Here is a 27,009-nt window from a genome sequence, read left to right as displayed (position 1 = left end):
ATTCCGAACCGCGCGGGTTGGGTTGGAAAATTCCGGCAAGCCCATCCCTACTCCCAGTTTCGACGTTTTCCAACACAGCTGCGCGTTAAGAAGAAGAAGAAGAACCTTCAGGTCCGAGCCGTAAGAGGTGAATTAACTAATTAATAAGTGATTGCTCGTTAAAAACTAAGTTAAACTTGGAGTGCTGTGAGCCCAGGGAACACGCAGATAGTCGAAAAACGCTTGAAAACCTCGGCGCAGTGAGTAAATTCAGCTAGTGCGTCGTGTGTCGGCTTGCGACCGCCATATTGTCGGCGGATAGAAATTTTCCCCGAATAACTGCGCCGCCCACGCACTTTATCGATTCGATGGCCTCCTAATTGGATGCCAGCTGCCCGCGGGGCCTTCAATATTGCGTTGCGTGATGTATTCGCATTGCGAAAATCCCATTACGAGTGGAAATGGACGTAGCAGTTTTTCATTACCGCAAGCAAATAGGACGCCGATGACGTAATTTTCTCCGTCTTGTTCTTTGTGAGCTGTAGTAAAAAGTAGAGATGGGCGCGTGAGCGAAGTTTGTGTCGCGTCAGCCACGAGTTGGGGAATCACAAAAAATATTTATTTATGTGAAAATATTTTTATGTCTATAAGATATTTTGGCTTAGTAATGGCATTGTTATAAATTTATGGCAGTTTCTAGAACTTATAAAAACTCCTTTAAAGTTCTCCCATCTTTAGTTTTAACGTTAAGAAAATGCTGTCTAATAATCAAAATTTCTTAAATTCTACTCCTGACTTAAGTAAAAATTAAAGTCTTAGTATTGCTAATTTTACAAGTATAAAAAAACTAACAATTTCTTCAGGTCCACCTAGAACTTAAGTTCGAAATACCCATCTTAACTTCACGCCCATAATTGACGGCCCTTGCTCACGACTCGTAAAAAGCATAAGTGTCGCTGATATCGCGTTTCCATGTGTGAGTGCACGAATTCAATGAAATCCAAATTAGAATTAAGGCAATTTACCGCACCCCCTTATCAGTGGCATACATCTCGCGATTAGTTTCCTCCTTGCGGAGGCCATAAAGTCAAGATAAAAGCGTAATCTGGCAGCGAGATAAGCGCACGAAAGTTTCAACAGGTTGGAAACGAACTCTAAACTATTGCTTCAAGAGCTGATAGCTACGCAGACTTGATAATAAAAGCTGGCTCATTTTTGTGAGCAAGCTTTTTATCTACAAGTTCGTAGAAGGCTGTTAATTAGTATATATAAAAATTGTATCTCAAAGTTTGGTTTTCTAAGTATCACCTGCACACCTGGCAACATTACTTCCGCGGGCAGGTTGGCAACCCTGAAGCTCGCTCCCTCTCTTTGGCGGCGCATGTGCCGCTGTGTGAGTGTGGGCAGAGAGCAAAAGAGAGAGAGGCGAAACACAGATACAGCGGCGCGCCGAATGTGTGCAACCTTTGCCGTCCGTCATTCTCATTCGTTCGTTGGTTGTTCGTTGTCGTTTGCCGTTTCAGTTTCAGTTAATCGAGAATGTAAGTAACATTTTTGCTGGCCCAGAGTGCCTTGTATCTATGTGTGTGCGCCTGCCAGTGTGCGGATTGGAATTATAAAACGGAAAAAATTGCTAAAATATCCAAAGGAGAAACACACGTGTAAAACCGCCCATGAGTAATCACTTACATGCATCTATACTTCGGCCCGCAGGCAAATCGAATTACCTCCATCAGGCATCGATCCAAAGTTGAAAAAAGAAAAAAAAAATTCTACGCAAAAAGTAAAAAGTGTGAATTTGTGCAAAAAGAAAAAAAGAAAGAAAAGAACATTCCCGAATTGCCCGAGTATTGGTGCATGTATGTGATGCGGTGAGATTCGCTTGTAGCTTCGTATTTCTCATCATCATCATCATCAGCGGTTCATCGGTTAAGTTGTAGGCGGCGGACATAGCCGACTTCTATATATACGCATATATAGTCAGCTATATGTACACACAGTACGGCAAGAAAGATAGATATATATATATATCTCAACTTGGATGGGGACACGCGGTTAGGTGGGTTTGCTGGCCAAACTCAACACACTTGGCGGCCGCCTGTGGTAGATACATTTTGGCCGCTCTCTCTGCGGTGTTCTCTGTTCTCTTTTCGGCTCCCCGCTCTCTCTCTTTCTCTCTCTTCGCCCAACCCCCACACCCCCTTTCTCCCGATTATTTTTATAATTCTGTAGCGCCGCACTTGGAAACACGATTGGCGGCCCCACCAACACCATCTCAGCAAACCCAATCCCCACCACACCACCACCACCACCCAGAACGCACCAACACACACACACAAACGCAGCGAAAGGCACGCACACAGCCCCCAGAAAAGTTAGTAACTTTTTCGCCCCATGTAGAGCCGTACTCGTATTCGTATAGCGGTATCTACAGTGTAGAGGAATTTCTACATCTCAGGGGAGAGGATTTCTGGGGGTTCTTAAGCTACTGCGCATGCTGTGTCGGCCGGCGCAGATAAAGTTTAAAGTATCCAAAAGTACCGACATGGATTTTGCAAAGTTCTCTAGCCCCGGAATTGGCCTAACCATATGGATTTTACCCTTTGAAAGGGTGTATCTAAATAACACCAAAATCACCTCCTCCCACCTGTAAATTTCCCCCCTGTTTACCAATTTATTCATTCAAGCAGATGAGCAATATGCGTGGTTGAAACAAGTTTTTTTTTTCACTGGCCTTTTTGATTTAGCCGCTGAAAACTACAAACATATTTGTGCCCATTTAGGGGAGTGTTACGTTAATTTACGTTACGCCTGGCTTAATGTTTTGGCATTTGCCGAACAGCCAGCGAAACATGTCAATTGACCTAAAAACGCGTTGGCAGACCGCACCCACCCTTTACCCTCCTCTCCCCTCCCCTTGCCACGCCCCACGCCGCCTATTGTTTTGACAAAGGGTCAATGCTTTTTCAATTTGGAGGTCGATCGCAAAACAAACACAATTTGCCTTTCATATGTTGAAAACATCTATCAGATGATTTCTATGTAACTGCGCAGCATTCACTATTTAAGTAAAGTATCTACAAGTTTTAACAGGTTTCAACTTCAGTATCTTTTAACACACTTTTAATTATTAGATGTTTGTTTATTTATTTCAAACTTATTTTTTTCTTTATATTTCGATCTCTATCTCTTGGATCTTTTTATTGGCCACATGTTGTGGTCGCCGTTAGCCAAGCTGGCCTGTAAATCCAATTGAATGGTGTATTTGCGGAATGGTCGGTGGTGGTGCTTCTATGACGCCTAGGTGCCGAGATTTTTCCATTTCAATCATCGGCTGGCTGCATTAGCTGGCATTCTTTTGCCTGGTTTTCGAGGTTTCCGCCGGGGCGGGCAAACAAAATGTTTTTTGTCCAGAGCGCAAGTTGTCTAAAAATACCAGCAACGCCCATGTGCATTTCCACACACCGATTTTCACCCCTCTTTGGGATGACTGCTGGCTTCCAAGCTTTCTCCCGTTTGGGCGGAAATTAATCGATTTTCTTTCCCTCACGTCCCTATAAAAAAAAAAAGAAAAGCCCAAGCCGGAAATTGATCCTACGTTGAAAGTTTGTTTAGATCCTATCGCAAAATTTCTAATTGGATTACGTGCGAGTGGATTAATGACTGTTGCATATTTCTCAGTTTTATTCTTTTCGTCTTTTGTGTTCTAATAATTACAACACGTCTAATCGATAGAAGTTCACTGAGTGGGCAACTAATTGAGTGCGTCACTGTGCGGGGAATACAAACAGACAGTCTTTATGCACGTACATAAATATCTATCTTTGGCACACACACAAAAATATATGAAAACGCATTAAGGCGAGCCGACTTTTGCTCCATTTCTCCCTCTCTCTTTTTTTTATTCATGGTTTATTTTTATCGCTGTTGTCGAACTTGTGTTTTTTCACATCTATCTGCCAGATACTCTCTATATCTCTATCTCTCCACCTTCGGCCTTCCATAACCCATAAACTGGGCTCTAAATAGTTGCGCACAGTTGTCACACGTGCGGCCATGTCCCCAGTTGTGCTGGCTTTTTCCTTTTTATATTAGCCATTCCGTCAGCGATTAGTCAATAAAGACCTGCTGCGAGTCCATGAGTCATCGCAGCTTTAAATTCAACACTTTCGTCAAGCGGAAGCATGACAACAAACTAAATTCGTACGATATACCCTGGAATACTTGGTGCAAGTGCATTTGGGGTATATCGGAATAATTGCATACCCATAAGTAATAACTATTACCAATACAAATTCCCTTAATTCGATTTAACAAGTATAAAGAATAACGATCCAGTTCTTTGAACACGGCATACTACTAAGTATTTATGAATTGATTGTATTATAGTATTCATGATATATGATTTTATTATAAAATATTGCTATTTTAATATAGAATAGAATAGGATTTCACAAAAGCATTTAAAAATATACATTTTTTATAAGGTTCATATAGTCCCAATATACCCCTTAAATGGGTACCTCACTTTACAGAAATTATTGACCAATAAAAAATTCGCAGTGTTGTGTAACTACTGCTGCCTGTGGAATTCAAGCTAAATAACAGCCAGGTAGTCCGCAACAGAAGTCTGTTAGTCAGTCAGGTGTTTTTGTAAAAGGCCAACTGCCAAGAGCCGTTGGCCGAGATAACGCTTAAAGGTGGCCTCACCTACATTTCTCCTCCACTAAAAAGTAACCCACTACTAATACTCTTGTTTACGATTTTATTTATTGCAGAAAGCCATCGTTAGCAACTTTTGAGCGGCATATCGAACTGTGTGGCGTATTTTATTAGTTTTGTGAAGTAACCGATAAAAAAAATCAAACAAAATGTCGACAGTCGATAAGGAAGAGCTGGTCCAGAAGGCTAAACTGGCCGAGCAATCAGAACGGTAAGTTTGGAGTACTCTAAATATGATCTTAACATGTCGCAGAATTGCTAAATTATTTTAGTAGCCTGCTTAATAGTTTAAATTAATTAAAATGAAGAGTTTTTATGTTCTGAAGTAAATAAGCAATATATATTTTAGACAGAACAATATTTGTTGCAATATCACAGAGTTTTCAATTGTAAATTTGTTCGAATATCACGTCGTGATATCATAATTGTTTTATAGCTCCTTAAACACTTCGTAGTAAGACTGAAGTTCTACGGCCTTGTTTATGAAAAGCTATTTCTGTGCTATGCCAGATTAAATGTATTTTTAATTACTAATTGAGTGTTCTTTTTACAGCTACGATGACATGGCCCAGGCCATGAAATCCGTCACAGAGACTGGCGTTGAGCTCTCAAATGAGGAAAGAAATCTGCTCTCCGTTGCCTACAAAAATGTGGTCGGTGCCCGCAGGTGAGTCGATCAATCAATCACCGCTTGATTGATGTCGCGCCGTAGATTGGAGTTAACCTGCTAAACTGTATGTTTTTCTTCTCCCCCTGCCCCCATCTCCGGGTGTGTGTTTAACATGCCCAAACCAGGTCATCGTGGCGTGTCATCTCCTCCATCGAGCAGAAAACCGAGGCATCCGCTAGAAAACAGCAGCTCGCCCGTGAGTACAGAGAGCGTGTGGAGAAGGAGCTGAGGGAAATCTGCTACGAAGTTTTGGTAAGTGATGGTCCACAATTCTGCGCAAGTCTCTTTCTGACGGATTTATGGGGTTGTAATTGGTCCATCTAATTATTTTTTATACCCACAACTCACTTGGGTGTTCATCTCAATTTGCGGTGATGGAGCTGGCAAACCTGTCAGCCTCCTAAATATATATATTATGTATATGTATATAAAGACCCCCGCCCTTGGCAAGCTTAGCTGTCGGTCGGTCGGGCGTCTTTTCCAGAGGGTGGGCCCTGTTCTCTGCTCTTCTTCCTTGCTCTAGTGAAATATAAAATTTGTTACAATCAATAAATCTATTTATAAAATGAACATTTTCCACACATTTTCCCCACACACAAAGGTTTGGCTTGTGTGTATATGGAATTTATATTGCCATACACGGATCAGAAAATAGACCACGGCCAGGGTTGAACTTGGGGTTTCTCCCCAACCATTCGATTTCCTTTGATTGGGGCTTTTATATTGGATTAAACTCAACGCGTGCTTGATGGATTTTTAAATGGAAAATGAGCCGGAACAGCCAGTTTACCATATAAGCCACTGGGCTTATTTGATTAATTGTAGCGGTCGAGGCGCGTAATTGATTGGAATTTAATTGAAATGCTTGTTCTCTTTCACTTGCAGGGACTTCTGGACAAATACCTTATTCCAAAAGCCAGCAATCCCGAGAGCAAGGTGTTCTACCTGAAGATGAAGGGTGATTATTACAGGTATTTAGCCGAGGTTGCCACAGGAGACGCACGCAACAGTAAGTATCTTGGAGAGGAGCACCCAATCACAAACACCCAAATCCCAATGATACACCCCAAATTATACGATATAACAAACTCTTTTATAAACCAAACAAACAAATATTCTTGCAAACACAGCCGTTGTCGATGACTCGCAAACCGCTTACCAGGATGCATTTGACATTAGCAAGGGTAAAATGCAGCCAACACATCCCATCCGTTTGGGTCTGGCCCTTAACTTCTCAGTCTTCTACTATGAGATTTTGAACTCGCCAGACAAAGCTTGCCAATTGGCTAAACAGGTTAATAGCACATACTCTGAGGACTTGGCTCGTCAAATCGAAATGTATGGCAAGCGAGCAAAAGGCACACAAAAATCTAATCACTCTCCATCGATATTTAAGAACTTTTACGTTTCCCTTTTTTTACAAATGGTTTTCCTAACATTTTGGTATTTGTTTCTTACTTTTTTACATAACTGAATCGTGTGTAAATCGTTAAGCCGTCGTTGAGGACTCGAAAAAAGCCTATCAGGAGGCGTTCGATATTGCAAAAACCAAAATGCAGCCCACACATCCAATCAGATTAGGTCTTGCACTCAACTTTTCCGTCTTCTATTACGAAATTATCAATTCACCAGCGAGGGCTTGTCACTTAGCTAAACAGGTTCAGTTCAACTTATACAAGTCTCTTCTGTGTATACCCAATAACTCGCTTACGAATACTAATCATCCGATGAAAAGATACAAATTATTGTGTTGTTCTGTGACTAAACCGAGTAAGAAATCCAGCGACTAATGAACTAAATGAGCTTTAACCAAGTCTAACACCAGGGCGTTTCAAGAGTTAGAAAAAAGACAGAATTTTAAGACAAACGCTATCACATTTCCCTAATTAATGACTATTAAAATGTTAAACTTTTGGACTGTTTAAACTTCCAACTTTTCCACTTCTGTAACATGTTGAAAACTAACTTTAGCAACTATTTTTTTTAGCAGACATACTTTTTGTACTCTACTGAAATTCCAAACTTTCTGAAACGCCATGTATGCTCCCACTTTTCCCCCGAACTGCATGAGAAATGCCAAAAACTTTGCCTGTGAAATATTTTATGCGGCCTTTGCTGGTGAACACTTTTCGTTTTTTATTTCGTTAAGGTCAAAAAACATACACTTTTGTTACTTTTATTTTGATTTACACACTCTGCTTTCAAGTTTAGTTCGATGAAGTTGTTTTAGTGAAGCCAATTATGAATGTATGATGAACCTAACGCCACTTTGAAAATGCTTTTGTTCTACCAACTTGCATTCGCCTTGCCAAACATTTCCTTTGACACGAAGCCTTTGAGAATAAGCACTAATACAAATCCCTTTTTAATTGGCAACCTATGCAGGCGTTCGATGATGCGATAGCCGAGCTGGACACACTCAACGAGGACTCCTACAAGGACTCGACACTCATCATGCAGCTGTTGAGGGACAACCTGACCCTCTGGACGTCCGACACCCAAGGCGACGGCGATGAGCCTCAGGAGGGCGGCGACAACTAACCAAACAACTAAGCAAATGTTTCCTTTTTGACTATGCAAATATTATTCAGTAATACAAACAAACAAAAACCAGAAACAACAAAGAGAAACAAATATTATAAAAACGCAAACAAAACCAGCAAAGCAAAACAATTTGAAATGAAACGATAATCCAGGCGAGAGAGAGCAGCAGGCAGGCAGGCAGAAGGCAGAAAGCGCGAACATTTGAGACATTTACATACGAATTGAGGGCAGGATGCTTCACAGTTCATTTGGGGCCGATGGGCCGGCATTTGAGGCTGTTTCGCCCGATTTTCACGGGTAGTTCGTGGCCCCCCTTTATACATATAGTCAAAATGTATGGGAGGAGATGCCGGTCGATCTGACTCAAATGTAGCCACTGCAACTGCTTAAGAAATACAGAAAAATACAGCATCGCTGTGCGGGCCAAGTGAATGCGGAGTATTTCGGAGTTTGGATGGATATTTCCGGTTTTTGAATCAAATTAATGTAGAAGATATTTCGCAATCGAGTGTTTTTCTCCCCCCCCCCCCCCAAAATCGAAACGACCAAACTCTGGATGCTCCGAATTTGTTCGCCCTGGCGATGCCTCGTGTGGATTTCCTCCTTACAAAACAAAGAAATAAATAATATTCCTAACTGTATACACAAGAAATGAAATGAGATAATCGGTTATTATACATGTTTTTTGCAAGAGTCTAAATTGATTATTTAATTTTCGTATGGCAACCAGAAACAAATGCAAAAGATACAGCAACAACAGCAAGAGCAACAGCAACCAAGCGAACCAAATGAGAAAAACAAAAATAAAAACAAAAACTTATGTATTATTTGTAATTCTTTTTCTAAACAAATAAAACCAAAAAAAACCTAGTTTCCCCGTTTTATGTTTTATTTCAATTCGAAATTGATTTGATTTTCGTTTTTCAACCTCCCCCCACACACACAGAAACAGAAGCAAACACAGACACACACAGACAGGGCTGCATTTATAATGCATGTGCGGAAATCGGTTCAAATCCCATGAATCAGGAACCATATCTGTTAAAGGAACGTGGAGAGAACGGAAAAGTACAGAAAAAATATATAATTGTTCATTGCTATTTTTTATACATGTCTTACATAAAACAAAAGGGTTAAATCTACAATTGCAATTTCTTTGTTGTTTTTTCTTGGTATAAACAATTGTGAAAAGCATAACTCATATAATACATACATATAACCAGCTGTCTGTCAAATGAATTATTCCAAATCGAAATGGAAGTCTAATTAACCGGTAGCGGAAGTCAAGTCATGTTTATTATTTTATGTGCAACATGGCGAAAGCACGAGTTTTATTGTGCGCAATGTGTCTGCACAATCTTCCAATTAATTTCGTTGGTTGGGCGCAACTATTCGAAGTGTGTAGGCCCAGAGAAACGTTTCCCCCAACTAAGAAACAGCCATCAATTGTTCCTAAAATCTGGCGTTTGTTTCTCAACGATTCATTTTATCGTTCGAAAGTGTTTTCGACTTCTTCAATATATATGACAATTGCAGCCTGCGAATCAGCAATGGATATATTAACAAAACAAAAAAATATTACATGAAGATCGAATCAAAATACATAAATATTGTGAACTAAAACTATTCAAATTTTTCATTTAAATACAAGAAAACTTTGCATGTGTATTGAAAGAAAATATATTATTGTCCAACAAAACGGTAACATACAGAACATATGTATGTATGATACAAGTAAATGTATATTTTCGCAATTGAATTTATCGCTATATTATGAATGTGAGGAATATAAATAAAAAACAACCAAAAAAAATATATATTTAAATAAATGAAACACTTTTGCCGCAACGCTAATAAGTCGAATCCCAGAACATATAAAATAATAATATTGTGAAACTGCAATACATTCATGAAACAGAGAAATTAACAAGCAGATGAAAAAAAAATACCGGGTGTAGGCGTAAATTGTATGCATATAACAGAGGCAAAGATTGATGTATGAGTGGAATATTTAAGTTTATTGAAATTACAGTTTCTTAATTACCAACAAAAAAACCAAAAAATTAAATAAATAATACAAAAAAAACCAACAGATCGATTTTTATTGGAGTTTACTTTTGAATCACAGTTCCCTTATGGGAAATGTCAAAAATTATAAAAAAAGGCCAAAGATATATAGAAAAAATTGCTAAGCTTATAAAAATGTTAAAAATTTAGGAGCAAAATTTAATTTGGCATGCATTCAATTAAATTTCGAGTATTAACTAAATTAAAATCATTGTAAGTGGCAGCTTTGAAACAAGATATCCTGATATACAAGTTTCTTGTTTTTCAAGTTGTTTGGAAATTAATGGGACAATACCAAAAGGGCGTATTTTTCATGGGCCACAACCTATAACTCTTTTTCCACGGAGCACCACCAAAAACCGTCTAATCAGACAAAAGGTAAAAAATCAAGGATAATCGATTGATTTTTAAGGATTTCTCGTCCATTAGTTGACCATTCCAAGGACCGATCACCGTTGTACACAAAGTCGTTCGGGCGATCTATTTTCTGAGCCGTATGTAATTTCTTCATTTTTAGAAACACTTAAACTCTATTCTTTTACAGCCATAAAGAAGTTGTTTTCTTAAAGAACAAAAAAAATGTTAAGCTTCTTTTTATAAAGTCATACAGTGATTCCGGTGATCAAAAGGACGATGGCCCTGCTAAAGAGAATAACCAAGAATATAGATTTCCAAAACCATGTGGGCGACACATACCAGTTATTACAAATTTGCACAGTGGATTTCTTAATGCCAAAAACTTCTCTGAAAAAATTGCTAGAAAGAAAGAGAAGGATGATCCCAAAAAGAAATGTAGGAAAAACCTTGATGAGCTCCGAAAGAGTTTGAAAACATATCAAGATGTTCTCGATTGTGCACATCCTATTAAGCCTTATGTGAGTTCTTCTATTTTTTTTATTTGACACAGAGAAGATAAAAGGTATCTACAGTTTTAAAGAATTTTCGTATATTATAACATCTTAAAGTATAGATTTTGCGACATATATTTTTAGGATCTAAAAAGAGGTAATTAAATGTTTTATGATTTTATTTAATTTATCTCCAAAACAAGATTAAATATAGCTTATAAAGACATTTTGTGTAAAATAATAGCTTAATGTATAGATTCTTTGACGTATACATATATTAAAGACCTAATTAGTAGCATTTTAATATTTAGATAAGCCCCAACAAATCAGTTAAAATTTAAAGTGCTCCGATCATAAATCATATATTTTTTAGATCTAATATCCATTTTATTTATCTTAAAAAAAAATTAAAGATTTATAAGATAGCTACAAAGACATTTCGTGTAATATACCATTATACCCAATATGTATTATTTAAATATTTTGAAAAATCCTTTCAAGCCCACAAAAATCCGTTAGAATTCAAAGATCTCCCATATCGATATCCCTCATCGCACACCCAACCCACCGATGAAAACAGCTCCAAAATTTCCCCCATTCCCAGCGGTGAAAGCTCGCGAAAGCTTTTACTCGCCCAGTGACTAACAGCTGATCAACAGCTGACCGACTGTGGGCTGAACGTAAACAAATTGCTTAAACGCTATTTTCCGCTCGTTGCTACTCGCGAAAAGTCCGTTCATAACAGATAGAATCCGCTAATTTTCAATCTTAAACCAAAAAAAGTGGATAAAATCGTATTGCGGTTAGCAAATAGGGGATTTTAACCATCCAAAGTTTGCATTGCATCAGTACGCACTCACGGAAAGCCCGTGACTGTGTGCGTGTGTGTTGTGTATGCGTCTGGCCTGAAGGTCACCTTGAAACGTCAAAAGCAAAAGCGAAACTTGTGAATACCGCCTCCGAATATATATCGCTAGTAACTGAAAAGCCACGGAAAGGAGCAGTAGTAGTATTTATAGCCCATTTGGATATAGGCCAGCTCTCCAGCTGCGTGGTTAAAATATTTTAAAAAGAAATACTGATAAGTGGTCAATAGGGAACCATACCTTCCCGAACCCATAGTGCATAACAGTTGGTTGTTCCTAGTGTGTGTGGTGCTTTGTGAGATATCCCTTAATATCCGAGATACAGATATAGTTAAAAGAAAACATGAATTCCGAGATTAATCAACGATTCCTGGCCCGCGGCTCGCAGAAGGACAAAGGATTGGCGGTCTTCACCAGCGGCGGGGATTCCCAGGGCATGAATGCCGCCGTGCGAGCCTGCGTGCGAATGGCCATCTACTTGGGCTGCAAGGTGAGTTGGTGACCTCTGTCAAGTACTTTCCGCCCCCGCAGCATCGTGTAGCGTGTACCCAAACCCCAAAGAACCCGCCACCAACCCCATGTGAACTCCAGAACTTTACGTAAAACACCTGGTAATTTGCTTATCAGCTGCCATTGAACCACATAGGCAATCGGTCTGTTAAGCCAGTTAGATAATCTCTAATCGGTGCGAAAAGAAATTCAAGAATATATGTGTATATGCACATTGACATTGGGTTTATTTTCGGTACTTTCACATGCGATTTAATTCGGCTAATTTGTTTCGTTTTTTGTTGTCGCTCTTGGTTTCGTTTCGGTTTATTTTCCTTTTCAAATGAGTTCTTACATGTTATAGGGAAATTCAGGCTGTTAAGCACTTTTTTTGCCCTCTAAAATAGGCAAATAATTTGTCAATTGGTGCCCAATTTAAATTGATTAAAATCTATTAATTCAAATTCAATTTATTGGGGGTCAAAAAAAGTGAAATTAATGACACGCGCCGAAAGGCAATTGTCTAGCTTTCCTATATTCAAAAGTTTAATATGTAGGTTATGAGTATGCTTTGTACTTTTTCTATTTAAATGGCGCCTAAGCGGTTTAACTAATCTAATCGAAATAATCAAAAGGTGTCATGGCATCATTATTGTTTATATTAATTTTTCAGACTTTGCTTTGGAGCTTTAGATTTCGATTTTTAGAGACCACATTTTATAAGAATTAATTTTGTTCCCATTAACTTGACGGTTATTTAAAAGAATACAATTTAAACTTTTCCTTAGCAATGTTTTAATTTAGTAAAATTATTTAATACATTTTTATGTATAAGACACATTTCATACAAAGTGTCATTTTGTCAACTTTTATGGGTTCTTAAATAATGATTTTTCCTTAGTCTTATACAAATAATAATCTAAGCAATGTGAAAATTAATCATAATTATTTTGTTGGGAATTTCATTAACATTGTATGCTGAATCATCATGTTAAATTGTGCTAATGATGTCATGCGCTATAAAGATAACTCTTCTGGTTTTCATAATTTTTATAAAAATTTCGAATCTCTGCCAAGGTCTACTTCATCCGCGAGGGTTACCAGGGAATGGTTGATGGAGGCGAGTGCATCCAGGAAGCCAACTGGGCCTCGGTCTCTTCCATCATCCATCGTGGTGGCACCATTATTGGATCCGCCCGCTGCCAGGACTTCCGTGAGCGCCAAGGTCGCTTGAAGGCTGCCAACAACCTTATCCAGAAGGGCATCACCAACCTGGTGGTCATTGGAGGCGATGGCTCCCTCACCGGTGCCAATCTGTTCCGTCAGGAGTGGCCCAGCCTGCTGGATGAGCTGGTGAAGAACAAGACCATTACCACCGAGCAGCAGGATAAGTTCAATGTGCTGCATATTGTTGGATTGGTATGTTATAAAGGGGGTGTTTTTTGGATATAGATACTTATAGGTATTTATTTACAGGTCGGCTCCATCGACAACGATTTTTGTGGCACGGACATGACCATCGGCACGGATACGGCCCTGCACCGCATCATCGAGGCCATCGACGCCATTTCCAGTACCGCCTACTCGCATCAGCGCACCTTCATCATGGAGGTCATGGGTCGTCATTGCGGGTAAGTTGATTCTTATAAAATTTTGAAAGCGAATTCGGGCTGCCCCTGCATTAGCCTAAGTGTCAGTGATTAATTGGGATTTTAGCTAATATCCTGCCACGAATATCTCTAGCTATCTGCCGGTGGTAGCCGGCATTATCTCCGAGGCAGACTATGTGTTTCTGCCCGAGTCTCCCCCACCGCAAGATTGGCCCGATCGACTTGTCCTCAAGTTGGAACAGGCAAGACCAAAAACGGAAATCTGTTGAGTGTCGTCGGCTCATTCGTTGGCCCATTTCTGTTTTTATGGCAAAAACACCCCGTCGATCGATCTTAGTGTCCCCATCCAACCCCAAGAAAAGAAACCCCCTTTCCCCCACCCCTTTGACTAATATCTTGTAATGTATTTTTGCAGCTATTTAGCTCTTGTGGGCGGACTGGCGTGCGAGGCGGATTTCATTTTCATTCCCGAAATGCCGCCCAAGGTCGATTGGCCAGACAGGCTCTGCTCTCAGCTGGCCCAGGCAAGATGCAGCTCTATTAACCATTTCTTCTGCACTGAGAAAATCGCTATAGTATCAGGAATACAATCTCGACAGCTCTTGAAAAAAATTAAGAATATATAAAAGTTTAGAAAAAAGAGAAAAAGCCTATTCTGTTCGTTTAAATTTCCGTGATGTTAAAAAATAATATTTTAAAAGTCCATATATTATATTATGATCTTTAAAAAATTTGGATCTTCTCTTTTAATGTTCCTAAAATCTTTAAAATATAATATTCCACATTATATTTCGAACTCTAATTAAAGAACGAATATTGCTATTATATTATTAAAAGGTAGTTGTCCAGATATTATTCCTGTTTTTCAAAAAAGTTTTATACTTCAGTGCAGTTGTCGTCGCTTAATTTAGATTTCAATGCCTAAGTAGTACGCTGGTACCTTAAGTACACTATTTTTTTGAAGACACTGATTTACAGCGATACATTCTACACACAAGCTTTATACTATATATTCTGCCTATTGCACACACGATTTTTTCTCTAAATACGAACAAAGATACGGAATGTATTACGCACAGTTTTTGTCTGTACCAGCATATCCTAATCATATTGTAACTAATCTTAAGTTTATCCCAGACAGTCCCAATCCGTAAATAATGATCCTCCCCACATTTGTGACACATGTTTTATTTTGTACTTAATCTTCTGTTTTTTAGTTACTTAGCCATATCAACTGCCATAGCCACCGAGGCTGATTTTATGTTCATTCCCGAGGAGCCGGTGTCCGTCAATTGGCAGGACGAGATCTGTGCCAAGCTCCAGCAGGTCAGGCCTAGAGTCCTAGCTATCCAAAAAATTTCTCGTTAATACTTTGTCTAAATTACAAGTTTTCAAATTTTTCACTGCTTTGTTTTTGGCCTTTTCGGTGTGCCGAAATTTCCATGGCAATAAACGGCTTTAACAGCTATTTGATTTACTTGTTTGGGTCTTTGGGTCTCTGTTTTATGTACTCATGATGTCACTGAGTTCCTGTATTAACTTTCCCAACTCCACTAACGCTCATCCTCGTTTAATCGATCTGTAATTCTTCATAAATGTTATATATCTCAACTTACTGCGACTTGTGTGATTTTTATTGTAGCTATATGTTTCAAATAAAATCCTTTTCCACTAGAAAGAATGAAATCATTCATCGCCATTTTTCTCAACATTTTATTCATTTGACTTTTAAAATATGTGTTTGAAGTACATAAGCTTGCTGATACACACTTGGTTAAACATACATATCACACATCAAAAGCAAAGCCTGCATAAAATATTCGTACATCGTAGTATAGATGATGTCTATTCATCTAGCCTCTTCATAACTTGTTTGTGCTGTTGTAGTTATTGTTTCATCCAACAACAGAATATTCTATGTGTATCATAACATATATTTTTACTGATTTCCTAACAGGAGCGTTCTGCTGGCCAGCGCCTGAACATCGTGATCGTGGCCGAGGGTGCCATGGATCGGGAGGGTCATCCCATCACTGCCGAGGATGTGAAGAAGGTGATCGATGAGCGCTTGAAGCACGATGCCCGCATCACGGTTTTGGGTCACGTGCAGCGCGGTGGCAACCCCAGCGCCTTCGATCGTATTTTGGTGAGTAATTGCCTTAGGATTATCTAAAATATATGATTTTTATTACTATTCCCAATCAAAGCTTCGCAATCCTTGGTATTTTGTTTTGTTGCATACTTTTTAACACCAACATAATTGTAAACGATGCAGCGTTTCGAAGTCTGAGGCTTAGATATTAATTTATCATTTTGGAGAAATAATAACCTTAAACTAAAAGTAGATTTATCAGAAAGATGCGATTTTATGACTGTACCAAACAAAACATCGTTATACTTGATAACTCCATTTTTGTAGCATACTTTTGAATGCATAAACTGGCATTTTGGTATTAAGCGATGCAGACATTCAAATTCTGTGAGGTTAAGATATTCACTTATCGTTTTGGAGAAATAATAACCTTAAACTAAAAGTAGATTTATCAGAAAGATGCGATTTTTATGACTATACCAAAACAAAACATTGTTATACTTGATAATTCCATTTTTGTAGCATACTTTTGAACGCCTAAGCTGGTATTTTGGTATTAAACAATGCTGCGTTTTGAGTCTGTGTGGCTTAGATGGTCTTTTATGAAATATTTATTATTTTGGAGATACTATAAACTATAACGATTATATGCTTCTTTCCCTTGCAGGCCTGTCGCATGGGTGCCGAGGCCACCTTGGCCCTGATGGAGGCCACCAAGGAGTCGGTGCCGGTGGTCATCTCCCTGGATGGCAACCAGGCGGTCCGCGTGCCGCTGATGGAGTGCGTGGAGCGCACCCAGGCGGTGGCCAAGGCCATGAAGGAGAAGCGCTGGGCGGATGCCGTCAAGCTGCGCGGTCGCTCCTTCGAGCGGAACCTGGAGACCTACAAGATGTTGACGCGCTTGAAGCCCCCCAAGGAGAACTTCGATGCCGAGGGCAAGGGTATCGAGGGCTACCGCCTAGCTGTGATGCATATTGGAGCTCCGGCCTGTGGCATGAACGCGGCGGTGCGCAGTTTCGTGCGCAACGCCATCTACCGTGGAGATGTGGTCTACGGAATCAACGACGGTGTCGAGGGTCTGATTGCCGGAAATGTCCGCGAGCTGGGCTGGTGAGTTCAAGATCTGATTCCCTATAGAATAAACTTTAGCTTAAACCCCTTCCAGGTCCGATGTCTCGGGATGGGTTGGTCAGGGTGGCGCCTACTTGGGCACCAAGCGCACCCTGCCCGAGGGCAAGTTCAAGGAGATTGCCGCTCGCTTGAAGGAGTTCAAGATCCAGGGTCTTCTGATCATCGGTGGCTTTGAGAGTTACCATGCCGCCGGACAGATTGCCGATCAGCGGGACAACTACCCTCAGTTCTGCATCCCGATCGTGGTTATCCCATCGACGATCTCGAACAATGTGCCCGGCACAGAGTTCTCCCTGGGCTGCGACACTGGTCTGAATGAGATCACAGAGATCTGCGACCGTATCCGTCAGTCGGCTCAGGGCACCAAGCGCCGAGTGTTCGTCATCGAGACGATGGGTGGCTACTGTGGCTACCTGGCCACCTTGGCCGGTCTGGCCGGCGGTGCTGATGCCGCCTACATCTACGAAGAGAAGTTCTCCATCAAGGACCTGCAGCAGGATGTCTACCACATGGCCTCCAAGATGGCCGAGGGCGTCTCGCGCGGTCTGATCCTGCGCAACGAGAAGGCCAGCGAGAACTACAGCACGGACTTCATTTACCGCCTGTACTCGGAGGAGGGCAAGGGCCTCTTCACCTGCCGGATGAACATCCTGGGCCACATGCAGCAGGGCGGCTCCCCCACCCCATTCGACCGCAACATGGGCACCAAGATGGCCGCCAAGTGCGTCGACTGGCTGGCCACCCAGATCAAGGCGAACGTGGACGCCAACGGAGTGGTCAACTGCAAGGCCCCGGAAACCGCCACCCTGCTGGGAATTGTGTCGCGGCAGTACCGCTTCTCGCCCTTGGTCGAACTCATTGCCGAAACCAACTTCGAGTAAGTATTTTTAGTGTTGGGATTGGGTATTATCATCCATTACACAACAAAATCTGATAATAGTATTTCAACAAGAAGAGATATCTCAGGTTTTCTTGCATAATTAAGATTATATAATACTTCTTATAAAGGGGGAAGATTTTTTGGTGAAGGATTTAACTAATCCAATTTCATGCATCACACAAAAAATTCTTAAAAGTCTTGTATCAAGATGGGATATCTCAGGTTTTCTTTCATAATTAAGATAGATAATACTTCTTATAAAGAGGGTACATTTTTTGGTGAAAGATCTACCGCTTGAAAGAACGATTTAACATTAAAATCTAAACAGAACAATTTAAAACAGAACTTTAAGATTAACTTGGTACAATAGTACCCCAAAGTACTCCAAAATGAAAAATTCTATATTCTTTTTTCCCAAAAATAGATAATATATAATTATTGTATCATTTTGTAAAAATATTAAAACTAATTGGGATTACCAATCCTTCTTCCAGCCAACGCATCCCCAAGAAGCAGTGGTGGCTGCGCCTGCGTCCCCTGCTGCGGATCCTGGCCAAGCACGACTCCGCCTACGAGGAGGAGGGTATGTACATCACCGTCGAGGAGGAGTGCGACACCGACGCCGTCGCCTAAGCGGACTCGGACTCGGATTCGGATTCTAATTCCCCACTTCCGCTTACCGCCTCCATCGCTGCATCGAAGCATCCATGTTCTCCTATCCGCACCCTCGAATCTGTCTCTGTGTTCGCTTTTTCAGTTGTTTTGGCACCGCATCCAATCCGTCTTATGGTTTTAACTACGATCTGACGAAGAGGCCCATGACAGCAGCACATACGAAAGTATTTCATCATATCTACAGACGCATACAATACGCACAAATACATAACTTATTTATATTGCCCGCCAGTTGATTTTCTTATGATTTTCCCACATATCGTGTATTCTTGAACCCTTGTGTCTCGAATACTGAATAACGTTAATAGTTGATTCTACATTGCAGCCGTTCCGAAGAGTATACGGACCTGTTAGCGGACCCCGTTTCGTATGTTATCGTAAATTGTTGGTTCTTCAGCCCAACTAAGTTAAATGTTAAAGTATTTACACAAATTACCCAGTCAACGGAACAAATTCTATCTGCAAAGTGTTTTTCGAGTGTTGTTATCGAACGAAGCAAAGATCTATTTGTATCGACGTGCTAAATACATAATCAAAGACCTGTAGGCACACTTTAAGCCAGATATGTGTTTTAATGAGTTTCGGGCGGTGAAACCTGTATTCCAGTTTTACTTTCGGTTTGCCAAAATGGACCTAATATTAGGATTTTTAAATTTAATGGTTATAAAAGAGATTGGTCAGTCTTCTACTGTTATTTAGGAATAGCCTCAACATATTTTGGCCGAAAAGATTTCTATGACAACCCCAATCTACTTTTCCCTGAAGATTTTGAATAAGCGTTAGAATGTGAGAGTTTTGCTGCCAGTGGAAACCTTTTATTACCCACAAGCGAATTCGGATGTATCCAAATATCTGAGTAGAAGCTGTCTAAATGTTCCACAAGGGTAATTGTTCTCCATGCCAGCAGATTATATGTAATACATAGACTATCCATTAGTATTTTTCAACAGATTAGCCAGTGCTTTATGGCTATTCCTACCATATGCAGTAAAAACAACTACATTCAAAGTGCTGCAGTGGATGCCGATCATAACGAAGAACCGATGACTCCGCAACCGCAATGTTTGTAAACTATCGGTGCAATCGATGTGGCCATCGCTCATCGGCCAGCTCTAGCCACTTTGACTTTTTTTGCCACGGATTTGTGTATGTAGTTTTAATTGTGCTCGAAAAAACTGACTTAAAGTGGATGTCAGCGTAAAGAAATTGCGCCCGAAAGTACTAGAGATTTTAGTCCACAGTGAAGTGCGGCTGAAAACGATGTTAATGCACTAGTTCCACTTAGTAAAACGGGTACGAAGCCAGCTCGAAATCGAGTTTCGAGAAGTGCGTAGCACGAAATTTCAAAGAAATTTGTACGGGGGGGAAAGACCAGCAAAGAGACGCTATATGTGTATACGATGTGGTATTAATGGATATACTCGCTCTGTTTTCTCGTGTATGCTCCATTTTTGCAGCAACTCCAAGACGCTGCTGCAAACGAATTCTGTCCATTGAGAAGCGAAGAGCCACTGGGAAGAAATGGTGTCCACCCGCCAAATGTGCAGTGGAGGCGGTACGACCGCTTCGGAGGGGGTTCCCCCCTTCGGCGGCTCGGGATCGGGATCTGGAGTGGCCATCGGATCGCCAGTGGCAATCGGATCGGGATCCTCCGGGCCACAGGAGCCCGCCGAGACGTCGTCCGCCAATCGAACCTCCGTCCTGCGGCGAACCACCAGTTATCAGGGTCACCAGAGCCTGGGATCTGGGCAGGTGACCTCGCCGGCCAGCCTGGCCTACTCCGCCAGCGTGGTGACCCGCCACCACTCGTACACCATCCAAATGCAGCGGCAGAGGTCACCAGCGGTCAATCTGTTGGATCTGCCCAACGAGCTGCTTGAGAAGATCCTCAGCTACACGGACTTTAAGAAAGTTTCAAATCTCAGATTGGTAAGTGCACTGATACCAAGACCTCAGGGGGTGAGCCCCTTTGGTGCCACCCAAAACGTTGGCTATTAAATCAATAAAAAGCAATTTGCCCAAGTGCAAGCGTGGTACCGTGGGCCGCCCGGTTATCCAACCAACAAACTACCTGCACTTGTATGCCTGTTTTGATATTCTGCTGTTATGTGCATTATTTTCGCCATGCGTCGCACTTCCCTCAACGGATTTCGAATTTCCCTTGGCAGGAGGCAATTAAAACTTTGTCACGAGGGCACATGCACTTGCAATTGTTTATATTTAGCAGCGCACTCGGCATCTTGACTTCGGTTGGGGGGCAGAACGGGCTAATAAAACATATATTTTAACAGGTCCATTTAGGGGTTTCCACATTTCTGTAGAATGCCTAGCAGCCATCTAAGAATAAGTGTTTTAAAACCCACTAAATGAATGCCATTTCTCATTAGAAAAGTCATGTGCTCTGGGTTAAAAGATAAACTGACTCTTTCAACGCAGAAAATGAACCTAAAACTGGAACTCATAAGATAAAATGCCATTCGAATCAATGTTCAGTTCCACGGACTTTTTTTTAAATTTTTATATCAACGTTCTATGAGGATTTTTTGTTAATTTTCTCAACCTATTTATTAGTATGTTTAGTTTAAGGCTCTACAAAATGTATACACGCACACTTTAATACAAAGACACTATTATTTTCAGTAAATATGTGAAATGAACATATTCTCCTATCACTTTTCAAAAAACACTTAGTTTAGAGTGAAAATACACTTATTTTTAGTACCAGTTAGGGGTACCTAAATAATTATAGTTAAAACACCTAGAAAAATATAAAAAACTTTGAAGAAAAAAATAATATTTTAAATCATGAATCTTATTACAATTGTATTGGATATAACTGGGTCTTAAATATTTTTATTAATTTTTTATTACTCTTACATATTGGTCTAAAACAGGAGTATTTTCGGAAATGTCTAACGTAACTCAGTTACAAAGTCACAATTAGCGTAGGTAAAAAATAGTTCCATTGATGGGTTTCGAGGAACTGCTCGAGTTCAAGGTCCTGAGGGTAACTACACTTCGTTGTTTGTTTCTCGTTGGCATTTTTGCCTGCACCCGCGTCTCCCTTCCACAACGCGTTGTGTATGTATGCATGGTTATTTGTTGTAGGTAGCGGCGACAAATGTAATCTGATATAATTTAATAACAGGCAGAACCACTAGCTGGTGAATGGATGCGGGCACAGCAGCCGAAAACGAATTTGAAATCTTAGCTTAGCCCAAAACCCCGATCATTTTTATCTCTGTACCCCCTGCTAACTCGAATCCCGGATGTGCTTATTTGCAGGTGTCCCATCGCATGAACGACATTTGCATGGCCATGCTGAACGCAGCCTTCTCCAGGCAAATCAAGACCACGTTCAGCCGCTTCCAGTCGATCAAGGCCAGCATGCCGCGTCGGGAGTCCGCCCGTCGCAACCATCCGCTGGCCTGCGAGTGCGACATCATCGAGACATGCTACATGCGCCTATCCTTGCTCCAGATGTCCATGGGCAAGCACATCGAGCGGGGTCACTGCTGCTTCTTTCCGGGCGCCGTAAGTCCAGCAATTAACCCACCCATCTCCGCAAGATCTAATCAGAAGGGTTTCCACTTTCAGATTCTAGACGAGGTGCAGACGATTCTCAACTATATCAGTATTACGCCCAGGCTGCAGCGACCTTATCGGGTAACCGACGAGCTCTTCGATCTCTCCACCATGGCCATGGAATACTTCAAGGACCGCATAGAGTCCACGCTCCCGGGTCTGGCGTACTTCAACAAGGACTTCTACACGCTGCCCACCACCACAAAGCGACGTAAGAGTCCTGATCTTCCTCTCTCCTGGTTGCCCTCAAACTAATCCTTGTTTCCACCTCACAGCCACGCTTGCCATCAGTTCAGATCTCGAGGACAGCGCCAGCAATTCGCCGCCACAGAACCACATGGTGCTCCGAAAGGGCATCCGCAAGATCAAGCAGGGCATGAAGATGTACAACAACCAGCTGTCGGTGCTGCGCACCGAGCTTCGCAACTGCAAGCGCAAGGCCGCCGAGCAGAGCAAACAGCTGGCGGAGCAATCGAACCTTCTGGCCGAGCAGCAAAAGCAGACCCTGGAGTATGCCAATCGGCTGGACGAGAATGACAAGAAGAATGAGGAGATGTCGCGAAAGTTCTCCACTCTTTTGCAGGTGAGTGAAGACGGGATCTTCTATAGATTGACATTGATTCTCTTTTCTTTTTGCAGGAGCTCAACAAGTGCAAGACAGAGCTGCAGTTTTGGCGGTCCAAGAGTCCGGCCATTCCTGCCGTGTGCAGTTCGTGCAATCAAAAGGTGGCACCTGTTGTGCCGCCCGAGGATTTCCAAGTTCTGGTTAACCAGGGTGTGGATCCCGAGCACTTTATCATCATCAACGAGGATGTGGATGCCGAGAGCGATGTGAGTGTGGGCGAACTGAAGGAGTTTGCCTCGCCAGACGAGTCCACCACGGCCAAGCTGCTGGCCGTGAGCACCGCGGCCAAGAATCTGAAGCGCAAGCTGCCATCAGAGAGCCAGTCCAATGCCATAGCGTCCACCTCGAAGGCAGCGGAGGTTGCCCAGTCCCAGCTGCTGCCGGTGGCCACCGTTAACGGAGGAGCGGCCAAAGCTTTGGGCGGCTACTCCCCGAAACTCTTCTACGGCAATCATCAGCGCAGCGGCGTGATTGTCAGTCCAGTGTCCAAGAATCTGGCGGTGGCCACGCCATCGGATAATGTGGCGTCCGGGTCAGAGGCTCTCGAGGAGCCGGAGGAGGCGAAGAAAGCACGTAGAGTACAAAAGGCCAACAGATATGTAAATACGCCCGGCAAACGCAGTAAATAAGCATTAGGACTTACGCATATACACTTTACATATTTTTTACCACTTATTTACATATAAAGCGTGCATGCCCTCGTTCACCTGACCCCCAGGATGCGGGTTTGGGTCCGGGGCATGCGCCGTAGTGTTAACGGAGGAATCAAATTAATATATACACATATATCTATTAATGTCAAATGCATTAGGCATTTCGAATATTAATCATTATTATTATTATCAAGTACAAGAAACTTGTCTGTATGTTCTTCGGTTTTAACGCCCCGCGAAAAACAATTCTAGTTAACCACCACACTACACGAACAACACACGAATCCCGTAGTTATTGGCAGAGCAAAACAGATAATAATAATTTAAAAGCAAATTAATTTTAACTAAGAAAAACAACAAAAAAACAAAAACGGCAAAGAAATATTTTAAATAAAACTTTAAAAGCAAAGTCTTGGTGTCTCAGAAAGGAAAGGGTTTTTAATGGTAAACAAGTATGTACTTAAGAACCTAAGGTTACAAGAAGTTCTTATCATAAACTAGTATAAATGACAAGCAACTTGTATAAAAGATAATTTATTTACAAGGTCAACAAAAGGTTTTAGTTTATAATTTTTGGGAGCGCTCTTTGCCAGCCAGTGGCTTATTCCGCTCATCCCAAAGGGTGACTCCATCACAGGCACAGATTTTCTTGAAGTTCTCCAAAATGCCAGCCGAACGGGCAATTATGCCACAGGCAATCCTGTGGGGAAAACAAGTCAAGTCAAATAATGACAAGGAAAAGCTTGATGATTCACTTACCTCTCCCCGGAGTTGCCATCGACCAGGCTCTGTTGGTTGCCACCACATCCCAGGTCATCCGCATTGGCTGTGAGGACAACGGCTCTGCCGATGATGTCCCAGACCTGCAGCACTGGATCCACAAATCTGAAGGTGGCCCTGCCACTCTCATCGGCCCGAATGTTGCCCAAATCCCCGGCATGACGCTCCTCTGCCCCAGCTGCGGGGCTTCCATGTGGCGACTGGCGGGGATTGTAGTGATCTCCGACGGAAGCGCAGCCGAAGGATGTGTCTCCGCTCTCGTGGATGTGTAATCCGTGTAGACCAGGCATCAGGCCGTCCACCACGCCATCTACCACCACTCCAGGCTCCTTTGCCGTAATGGTGGTGAACCGAACGACTCCCTGGATCGGCGTTTTGTCCACCACACTGCCGGTGGTGTTGATGAGGGCCACCGCCGACTGACCCCCGAATCCCGAGAGGACGGCCTTGCGCCCGGTGGCCTCTATCTTGTCGTGAATCTCTGACCAGGGTCGCTGGGTCTGCACAATCACACGGCCCTCCTGGGTGTCGATCTCCACCTGACCCACGCCATCCAGCGCCGAACGGAGCACTCCGACGTAGGCCCCGTCGTCTTTGCGCATTTGCACTGCAAATTCAATCTACACTTTAACATGGAAGCGTGTTTTCCGTTCCGGAAGGTGGATACTTACCTTAATGGAGCTCATTTTGACGGTCAAAGTGCCGACTTGCAATGATAAACAAACTTTGGCCCTATATTGCAGTGTGACCAGATGACCAAAGCTCAATCAATAAGAAGGAATAGTAGGGGGATTCTTTGAATTAAATTCAAAAATCAATATCGTTTTTGGCCAAGACGGTTACAGGCCAAAAATATGATTTTAAACTGATTACTAAATGATGAAAAAATTGTTTGTCATTTTGGAAGCAAACGAAAAATTAAATTATTACCTAAAATGCTTTATTATATTATTTTTTTTTTATTTTTAAGCTGAATGATTCTATTATATGAAATCTATTAAATTTATAAAATATTCCTTTTTGAAAGTAATTCTTCCTAAATCCTTTATTGGGCTTTTAAGAGTATTATTATCATCTGACAACTGAAAAAAAAATCGGCTATATATTTTTAAAAAAATTCACGTCCTCCGATTTTTTTTTTAATACGCAGACAATGGCGAAATAACTGATAAATAACCATTAATATTTTAACACATTTTGGAGTCTCCTAAATATTTGTCTGATTAAACGGCGTTGCCAAACTTTTTCATTAAGCATTGCAAAGCGTCTCTGTTTTGAGCGCCCGATTCAAATTGGTAACCCCAAAGTAACTCAGATGTTAATTATTCTAATTTCTGTGCTAATTTTCGAACCTGTAGCTCCATTCACTTCATATTACGCTTTAAAATTTTTTATTAACTTTTCTTTATGGCCGCCGACAGTTTTAATCAATGGCCATAAAGAGTATTTTTAAGCCCAATGCTGCTAATTTGTGCGAATTGAGAGCGCTAATTAAAGTCCCCAAAAAAACCTAATCGACAGATGCTGCTTTAGTTGTGGTTAAGAAAAACAAAACGTGCATCCAATATCGATGAAGCGTTTCCATGCGCGCCAATTTATTGCAGCAAATTGCGTCTTTGACTTTCATTGTGCAAAATAAATTAATTTCACTTGGGTCCCCGTTATTGATGGCAATTTAAAAACAATTGAGAAGTATTTAATATTGCCTTCAATTGAAGAAATGTAAAAGGAAGCACTACAAAAGGGAATAATAACAAAGCCGAGTCCAGTCAATTACCAAAAATTCGGCAACTCGGCACATGGCTTTGGTCAATTAAGATCTCAATTAGCACCGCATTTGGAGATTGAGATCTTGAGATGAATGGAATCGGTAGACAACAATTAGTCAGCATTAGAGTACCGTTACTAGGTTAAAGACTATTTTATTTCAAATCGATTAGGTCCACACAATTTTTTGGGTAGAGTGAAACCAAAAGATATGCTCAGGTTGATTTAGTCAAGAATTTCAATCAAGGGTTTACAACATTAAGGGGACTGACCCGCAGGAACAAAAAATATAGTGTTTGAGCAAAGACACTGAGTTTTTTTTACTTATATAAGAATTATTGCCTTTGTATATTCAGAATGGGCAGCTTAAGAGTTGTCTTTATAGAAGAATGCGATCTGCAATAGGCTAATTGCTTAAAGAATCATGATTGGAAGGGGCGAAAAACCAAGCCTATAATGGGTGTACCAAATATTAATGTAAAAAATAAAGTAATTACTACAATTAAAGTTTACTGGTTCAATGATTTAACATGCTTTTAGAAAAATACGTGAAATAGAATAATCATTCATAGTTAGATAGTGCATCCTATGGATTTAAAATGCTTATAAGGTCCACCCTATCCATGGATCGACGCCATATGCCCCGAGCCACTCTGAAGAGCGCCTGGCGCCCACACACAGGAAACGCAGGTGCGCTCTGCAAGTACTCTCTTTAGTAGCTGCTCTTTGGGGCAGCGACTAACGGCAACAGCTGTTCTTGTTGATAAATACCAATAGGATTCTTTGTTGCTTTTTTTGAAGAGCAGCAAATGCAAGTCAGCCTCCGAAAAATACTTTAGACTGGAAGCGAAAAACGAGAAAGTTTGGCTAGATGAGTTAGCCTGGAAAAGTGCGTGCCAGGGCAAATTAGCCTTGCCTTTGTTTTTATTGCATTCCACAAGACGACGCACACACACACGCATTGGGGGGCAACCAATGCGGCATTGGTATTTGTGGGGCCGAAGAGAAGAGCGCCAATTGCATTGT

General features: G+C 41.4%; 4 protein-coding genes across 12 annotated transcripts; 3 read left to right on the top strand and 1 right to left on the bottom strand.

Moving 5' to 3' along the window:
- The first annotated feature begins 9 nt into the window (after positions 1-9).
- LOC119550405 (14-3-3 protein zeta) lies at positions 10-8,785 on the top strand. Of its 2 annotated transcripts, none has more exons than XM_037859063.1 (7): positions 10-127; positions 4,758-4,912; positions 5,255-5,368; positions 5,497-5,623; positions 6,257-6,380; positions 6,866-7,029; positions 7,757-8,785. In XM_037859063.1, exons 2-7 carry the CDS (start codon positions 4,851-4,853, stop codon positions 7,910-7,912), a joined length of 747 nt encoding a protein of 248 aa, XP_037714991.1. In that variant the 5' UTR covers positions 10-127; positions 4,758-4,850; the 3' UTR covers positions 7,913-8,785. The 2 variants fall into 2 exon arrangements, with proteins under 2 accessions (XP_037714991.1, XP_037714990.1); XM_037859062.1 differs by lacking the exon at positions 6,866-7,029 and adding an exon at positions 6,502-6,665.
- Positions 8,786-10,136: 1,351 nt separating this feature from the next.
- On the top strand, positions 10,137-19,130 carry LOC119550401 (ATP-dependent 6-phosphofructokinase). Of its 7 annotated transcripts, XM_037859055.1 has the most exons (13): positions 10,137-10,195; positions 10,252-10,360; positions 10,412-10,476; positions 10,527-10,857; positions 12,085-12,186; positions 13,263-13,604; positions 13,662-13,816; positions 13,929-14,037; positions 15,753-15,941; positions 16,555-16,997; positions 17,053-17,895; positions 18,393-18,481; positions 18,899-19,130. In XM_037859055.1, the coding sequence occupies exons 1-13, from the start codon at positions 10,152-10,154 to the stop codon at positions 18,925-18,927; spliced, it is 2,850 nt and encodes a 949-aa protein (XP_037714983.1). In that variant the 5' UTR covers positions 10,137-10,151; the 3' UTR covers positions 18,928-19,130. The 7 variants fall into 7 exon arrangements, with proteins under 7 accessions (XP_037714983.1, XP_037714982.1, XP_037714981.1 ...); XM_037859054.1 differs by lacking the exon at positions 13,929-14,037 and adding an exon at positions 15,013-15,121 and having other exon boundaries at positions 18,393-19,130; XM_037859053.1 differs by lacking the exon at positions 13,929-14,037 and adding an exon at positions 14,211-14,319 and having other exon boundaries at positions 18,393-19,130.
- A 561-nt stretch (positions 19,131-19,691) lies between these two features.
- Positions 19,692-23,784, top strand: LOC119550884 (F-box only protein 28). Its single transcript, XM_037859871.1, has 6 exons — positions 19,692-19,866; positions 20,031-20,502; positions 21,859-22,107; positions 22,171-22,369; positions 22,434-22,741; positions 22,798-23,784. Exons 2-6 carry the CDS (start codon positions 20,095-20,097, stop codon positions 23,410-23,412), a joined length of 1,779 nt encoding a protein of 592 aa, XP_037715799.1. The 5' UTR covers positions 19,692-19,866; positions 20,031-20,094; the 3' UTR covers positions 23,413-23,784.
- Positions 23,785-23,954: 170 nt separating this feature from the next.
- LOC119550885 (copper chaperone for superoxide dismutase) lies at positions 23,955-25,037 on the bottom strand. Of its 2 annotated transcripts, none has more exons than XM_037859873.1 (3): positions 24,888-25,037; positions 24,196-24,836; positions 23,955-24,136 (listed from the first exon to the last, which is right to left on the bottom strand). In XM_037859873.1, the coding sequence occupies exons 1-3, from the start codon at positions 24,900-24,902 to the stop codon at positions 24,001-24,003; spliced, it is 792 nt and encodes a 263-aa protein (XP_037715801.1). In that variant the 5' UTR covers positions 24,903-25,037; the 3' UTR covers positions 23,955-24,000. The 2 variants fall into 2 exon arrangements, with proteins under 2 accessions (XP_037715801.1, XP_037715802.1); XM_037859874.1 differs by having other exon boundaries at positions 24,196-24,823; positions 24,888-24,904.
- Positions 25,038-27,009: the final 1,972 nt, after the last annotated feature.

The sequence above is a fragment of the Drosophila subpulchrella genome, chromosome 2R, assembly GCF_014743375.2.
Source record: "Drosophila subpulchrella strain 33 F10 #4 breed RU33 chromosome 2R, RU_Dsub_v1.1 Primary Assembly, whole genome shotgun sequence".
NCBI lineage: Eukaryota > Metazoa > Arthropoda > Insecta > Diptera > Drosophilidae > Drosophila > Drosophila subpulchrella.
Note: the sequence above shows the minus strand (reverse complement) of the source record. Positions and strands in the feature narration are given on the sequence as shown.

Excerpts from the sequence above, each read along its gene's own strand:
- LOC119550405 (XM_037859063.1), top strand. The coding sequence starts at position 4,851 with ATGTCGACAGTCGATAAGGAAGAGCTGGTCCAGAAGGCTAAACTGGCC. Across the intron at positions 5,369-5,496 it reads AATGTGGTCGGTGCCCGCAG|GTCATCGTGGCGTGTCATCT; the intron begins GTGAGTCGATCA and ends TGCCCAAACCAG. Across the intron at positions 7,030-7,756 it reads CTTGTCACTTAGCTAAACAG|GCGTTCGATGATGCGATAGC; the intron begins GTTCAGTTCAAC and ends CAACCTATGCAG.
- LOC119550401 (XM_037859054.1), top strand. The coding sequence starts at position 10,152 with ATGCATTCAATTAAATTTCGAGTATTAACTAAATTAAAATCATT. Across the intron at positions 10,196-10,251 it reads TTAACTAAATTAAAATCATT|TTGTTTGGAAATTAATGGGA; the intron begins GTAAGTGGCAGC and ends TTGTTTTTCAAG. Across the intron at positions 17,896-18,392 it reads ATTGCCGAAACCAACTTCGA|CCAACGCATCCCCAAGAAGC; the intron begins GTAAGTATTTTT and ends TCCTTCTTCCAG.
- LOC119550884 (XM_037859871.1), top strand. The coding sequence starts at position 20,095 with ATGGTGTCCACCCGCCAAATGTGCAGTGGAGGCGGTACGACCGCTTCG. Across the intron at positions 22,370-22,433 it reads GCCCACCACCACAAAGCGAC|CCACGCTTGCCATCAGTTCA; the intron begins GTAAGAGTCCTG and ends TCCACCTCACAG. Across the intron at positions 22,742-22,797 it reads AGTTCTCCACTCTTTTGCAG|GAGCTCAACAAGTGCAAGAC; the intron begins GTGAGTGAAGAC and ends TTCTTTTTGCAG.
- LOC119550885 (XM_037859873.1), bottom strand. Across the intron at positions 24,137-24,195 it reads GATGGCAACTCCGGGGAGAG|GATTGCCTGTGGCATAATTG; the intron begins GTAAGTGAATCA and ends TTTTCCCCACAG.